This window comes from Oncorhynchus mykiss, chromosome 12 (assembly GCF_057628025.1).
Source record: "Oncorhynchus mykiss isolate SJ-2025 chromosome 12, ASM5762802v1, whole genome shotgun sequence".
NCBI classification, from domain to species: domain Eukaryota; kingdom Metazoa; phylum Chordata; class Actinopteri; order Salmoniformes; family Salmonidae; genus Oncorhynchus; species Oncorhynchus mykiss.
Window position 1 is genome coordinate 26,679,147 of NC_143033.1, and position 6,000 is coordinate 26,685,146.

General features: G+C 40.9%; 1 protein-coding gene across 6 annotated transcripts in view; it reads left to right on the forward strand.

The window, feature by feature from the left end:
- Positions 1-5,517, forward strand: part of npas2 (neuronal PAS domain protein 2) — a 74,348-nt gene extending 68,831 nt beyond the window's left edge. For all 6 annotated transcript variants that reach the window (XM_036937284.2, XM_090192105.1, XM_090192103.1 and 3 more), the window contains 3 exons: positions 343-435; positions 2,317-2,527; positions 2,652-5,517. In XM_036937284.2, coding sequence (XP_036793179.1) covers positions 343-435; positions 2,317-2,527; positions 2,652-2,849 — 502 coding nt within the window. In that variant the 3' untranslated portion in view covers positions 2,850-5,517. The remainder of the gene's footprint in view (positions 1-342; positions 436-2,316; positions 2,528-2,651) is intronic.
- The last annotated feature ends 483 nt before the right edge of the window (positions 5,518-6,000 follow it).

The window sequence follows — 6,000 nt, forward strand, 5'->3', positions numbered from 1 at the left end:
ATGAAAGAGCACCTGCTTAACACCAGCTTACCTTGATATGAAAGTCTTGTCCTTCTGTTAACTTAATCAAAAATGAAAATAAAAGTAGATTTGAGTTCTTCAGGTTGAAATCAAATGATTAGAAGAAAAAGGTTAGGGGGATATTGGAGAGGGAATAGTCTCCTTGAGTCACAAAACCTTTTGTCTTGTCTATTGGACTCACACTGTATTTTTGAGATGGATAAGTATGTCAAGGGTGGAAAATACCAGCTTGTGCAATCTCAGCCCTCATGGCCCAGGGGTCATTTTTAGAAAGGTTGGAGTTCCAGATTTGACACTGACATAGACCGTTCTTTCTGGCAGCATGCTGCTCAACCAGCCAATGCATACCCTCTTACCTGATAGCAGTATGAGCTCCCAGACTTCCCAGTGCAACACAGCCATCCAGCAAACCAAGTAAGTGTGTGATTGAGTGTGTATATAATCATTATGTTGACTTTCTTTACATGGTCTGTTATTTGACCCATATGTAGTACATGCAGTGAAATATGAGAACATTTATCCTTGATATGACCTGATTGTACTTAAAACACATGATATAAACTTACAGTTGAAGTCGGAAGATTACATACACCTTAGCCAAATACATTTAAACTCAGTTTTTCACAATTCCTGACATTTAATCCAAGTAAAAATTCCTTGTTTTATGTCAGTTAGGATCACAACTTTATTTTAAGAATGTGAAATGTCAGAACAATAGTAGAGAGAATGATTTATTTCAGCTTTTATTTCTTTCATCACATTCCCAGTGGGTCAGAAATTTACATACACTCAATTAGTATTTGGTAGCATTGCCTTAAATTGTTTAACTTGGGTCAAACGTTTCAGGTAGCCTTCCACAAGCTTCCCACAATAAGTTGGGTGAATTTTGGCCCATTACTCCTGACAGAGCTGGTGTAACTGAGTCATGTTTGTAGTCCTCCTTGCTCGCACATGGTTTTTGAGTTCTGCCCACACATTTTTTATAGGATTGCGGTCAGGGCTTTGTGATGGTCACTCCAATACCTTGACTTTGTTGTCCTTAAGCCATTTTGCCACAACTTTGGAAGTATGCTTGGGGTCATTGTTCAATTGGAAGACCCATTTGCGATCAAGCTTTAACTTTCTGACTGATGTCTTGAGATGTTGCTTCAATATATCCACATAATTTTACTTCCTCATGATGCCATCTATTTTGTGAAGTGCACCAGTCCCTCCTGCAGCAAAGCACCCCCACAACATGATGCTGCCACCCCCGTGCTTCATGGTTGGGATGGTGTTCTTCGGCTTGCAAGCTTCCACCTTTTTCCTCCAAACATAATGATGGTCATTATGGCCAAACAGTTCTATATTTGTTTCATCAGACCAGAGGACATTTCTCCAAAAAGTATGATCTTTGTCCCCATGTGCAGTTGCAAACCATAGTCTGGCTTTTTTGGAGCAGTGGCTTCTTCCTTACTGAGTGGCCTTTCAGGTTATGTTGATATAGGACTCGTTTTACTGTGGATATAGATATTTTTGTACCTGTTTCCTCCAGCATCTTCACAAGGTCCTTTGCTGTTGTTCTAGGATTAATTTGTACTTTTCGCACCAAAGTACGTTCATCTCTTAAGAAGCAGAATTCGTCTCCTTCCTGAGCGGTATGATGGTTGCGTGGTACCATGGTGTTTACACTTGCGTACTATTGTTTGTACAGATGAACGTGGTACCTTCAGGTGTTTGGAAATTGCTCCCAAGGATGAACCAGACTTGTGGAGGTCTACACATTTTTTTCTGAGGTCTTGGCTGATTTCTTTTGATTTTCCCATGATGTCAAGCAAAGAGGGACTGAGTTTGAAGGTAGGCCTTGAAATACATCCACAGGTACACCTCCAATTGACTCAAATGATGTCAATTAGCTTATCAGAAACTTCTAATGTCATGACATAATTTTCTGGGATTTTCCAAGCTGTTTAAAGGCACAGTCAACTTAGTGTATGTAAACTTCTGACCCACTGGAATTGTAATAAGTGAAATAATCTGACTGTAAACAATTGTTGGACAAATTACTTGTGTCATGCACAAAGTAGATTTGCCAACTTGCCAAAACTATAGTTTGTTAACAAGAAATTTGTGGAGTGGTTGCAAGACAAGTTTTAATGACTCCAACCTAAGTGTATGTCAACTTCCAACTTCAACTGTATTTGCAAATAATCAGACCATACAGAAATCTAAGCGTTAAAGACAAAATAAACATATTCTGTTACAATGAACACAGTAAATGTAGTTGACCGGTTGATTGCGCTCATCCCTCCCCAGATACACCCTGGAGCAGCAGATGATGACCCCATCGTTCCCCATGCAGCAGGTGAACTGCAACGCTGTCCTGGTCCCCTCCCCTGTATTCACGTCCCCCATCATGATCCCTCACAACAGCTTTATCACGCACCAGGCCCAGCCCACCTACCACCCACAGCAGCAGGCCAACCATCACTCTCTACAGCTGCAGCAGCCACAGCAGTTCTTTCAGGTAAAGTAGTAGTCCTACTACTTGCAGTCGTGTGATCGCAGGCCTTGGGCTGGCGGGGGTTTGGCTCACTCTGTAGAAGAACTAGTATCACCTCACTTATGCCTTGATCCCTTTCTGTTGATAGATGCAGCCCCAAGGACTCTTACACAGTGGACCCACTCAGGCGTTCTTCCACGCCACTAATATCCCACAGCAAGGTACTGTGGGTTATATTCAACAACAACCGCAGCAGCAGCAACCACAACAACAGCAGCAACAACACCACCATTCCCAAAACCAGACTGGCAACCTTTCAGACTTCCGAAATATGCTCACTCGGTAGCACCGAAGACTCAAACAGAGTTGTTAGTTATCCCCTGAAATGTATTGTCACAGGTTCAGTGGCAGAATTATATGGGATGCATAGAAGAGACAGAGGCTATTTGGCGCCATGCTGTGCAGTGTTATTCGCTGTCTAAGAAGCCAAAGTGGCTTTGTTTCCACAGCAACAAAAAAAATGAAAATATGCCTGTGGTGACCTTACTTCTGATAAGGAGCCACCCTTTTCAGACAAAGCAGTTTTTGTACCCCATGCTGGGGTGAACCACAGTCAGAGGCTGCTTGGACCGGTGGCGGCCCCCAATGTGACAGCTCTCCCAGAAATGAAAAAGGAGTCCGTGTGCTGAAGGCTTGTGCTTCACTGCACCACCAGCCTCTCTGTCCCACTCCACAAAGCTACTGGGACCATGCTTACACGTCATACTTCATCATGACACTGCTGGATGGAGAAAACTATGAAAGTAATCATAAGGAAAACAGTTCTGCTATGTGTTTTTATGCAGATATGTTTTCAACAAAAAAAATAGGTTATTGTTAGGTGAGTCTAGTTGTGCACTGACGGCACTTGTTCATAGCATCTGTCCTGATGTTCAGAGAGTAAACACAAGCAGTGAACATTTACTTCTTCAAAGTTGCATCTTCATTTCACATGAAAAACACTTTGTGTCTGTGAGTTATGGTTATGGTTTTGTTGTGCAGTTGTTGCATACTTTTTTTGTTATGAAACAGCAGTTTTACAAACCTATAAAACAACAATATTTTCCCCAGAAGGAAATGTAAAGGAAGGGTTCATTTTGATGTTGGACATCAGTTGTTATTTCATCACACATTCAAATCAGTCATCCTAGATACAGTGCATTCGGAAAGTATTCAGACCACTTCCCTTTTTCCACATTTTGTTACGTTACAGCTTTATTCTAAAATGAATTTAATCCATTTTTTCCTCATCAATCTACACAAAGTACCCCATAATGACATAGCAAAAACTGGTTTTTAGACATTTAGCAAATTTATATGAAATAAATAAAAGGAAATGTCACATTTACATAAGTATTCAGACCCTTTAATCAGTACTTTGTTGAAGCACCTTTGGCAGCGATTACAGCCTCGAGTCTTCTTGGGTATGACGCTACAAGCTTGGCAAACATGTATTTGAGGAGTTTCTCCCATTCTTCTCTGCAGATCCTCTTAAGCTCTGTCAGGTTGGATGAGGAGCGTCGCTGCACAGCTATTTTCAGGTCTCTCCAGAGATGTTCGATCAGGTTCAAGTTTGGGCTCTGGCTGGGCATTCAGAGACTTGTCCCGAAGCCACTCCTGCATTGTCTTGGCTGTGTGCTTAGGATCGTTGTCCTGTTGGAAGGTGAATCCTTGGCCCCAGTCTGAGGTCCTGAGCGTTCTGGAGCAGGTTTTCATCAAGGATCTCTCTGTACTTTGCTCAGTTCATCTTTCCCTCGTTCTTGAATATTGTCCCAGTCCCTGCCGGATGCTGCCACCACCATGCTTCACCGTAGGGATGGTGCCAGGCTTCCTCCAGACGTAATGCTTGGCTTTAAGGCCAAAGAGTTCAATCTTTGTTTCATCAGTCTAGAGAATCTTGTTTCTCATCGTCTGAGATTCTTTAGGTGCTATTTGGCAAACTCCAAGAGGGCTGTCATATGCCTTTTACTGAGGAGTGGATTCCGTCTGGCCACTCTACCATAAAGGCCTGATTGGTGGAGGGCTGCAGAGATGGTTGTCCTTCTGGAAGGTTCTCCCATCTAGACAGAGGAACTCTGGAGCTCTCTCAGAGTTACCATTGGGTTCTTGGTCACCTCACTGACCAAGGCCCTTTTACCCCGATTGCTCAGTTTGGCCAGGCGGCCAGCACTAGGAAGAGTCTTGGTGGTTCCAAACTTCTTCCATTTAAGAATGATGGAGGTCACTGTGTTCTTGGGGACCTTCAATGCTGCAGACATTTGTTGGTACCCTTCCCCAGATCTTTGCCTCGACACAATCCTGTCTCTGAGCTCTATGGACAATTCCTTCGACCTCATGGCTTTGTTTTTGCTCTGACATGCACTGTCAACTGTGAGACCTTATATAGACAGGTGTATGCCTTTCCAAATCATGTCCAATCAATTGAATTTACCATAGGTGGACTCCAATCTAGGTTGTAGAAACAGCTCAAGGATGATCATTGGAAACGGGATGCACCTCAGCTACATTTTTGAGTCTCATAGCAAAGGGTCTGAATATTTATGTAAATAAGGTATTTCAGTTTTTTTTATATAAATTTGCAAACATTTCTAAAAACCTGTTTTCGCTATGTTATTATGAGGTATTGTGTGTAGATTGATGAGGAATGAATTGTTATTTAATGCATTTTAGAATAAGGCTATAACGTAATAAATGTGGAGAAGGTCAAGGGGTCTGAATACTTTCCGAATGCACTGTATACTGTAATTGATATCATTATTAAACACTATAGTATGTTCACCACCCAACACTATTAGTCCATGTTTGAAAAAATATATTGTTTAAATGACTGACAAAGCAACTGGAAACCTATCCTCATACAAGTATAACCCTATTATGTTCACTATAGAATCAAATATGTTGACATTTAATTTTCTAAAACTAAAGAAAAGTACCAATTACTAATGCCAACATTTTCATTAAATAATTCGTAAAAATCAGGCTTCATATTTTTTTATTTACACTTTAATGGACGGAGCAAACCTTATTAGTAGACTACCATAGCATGTTTGTTAATTTACCATATATTTCAAAACAAGTGTAAGCAGGCAGCCATTATTGTTATGTCTTGCTGTTCTACTGTGTGCATTTTTATTGGGGAATTTAAATATATAAAACAATACCCACTGGGCACACCACATCATTTTAATATGGAAATGTGGGTGATATTTGGTTGAGACGTTGATCAATGAGATTTCAGCATTTATTCACCCACTCAAAAAGACAACCAGAAGTTTTTTGAATTCCCAATGTGTTGTCACTATGCTTTCAAGCATCTAAAAACACAACCAAATTCCAATGGAAAAACAATGTCTGATCTTTGGTTCAGTTGTCGTCTAAATGTGTTATCACTGCGATTTCAACCATTTAAAAGCACAACAAAGTTCAAATGGGAATAGAATGTCAGATATGTTGTATTT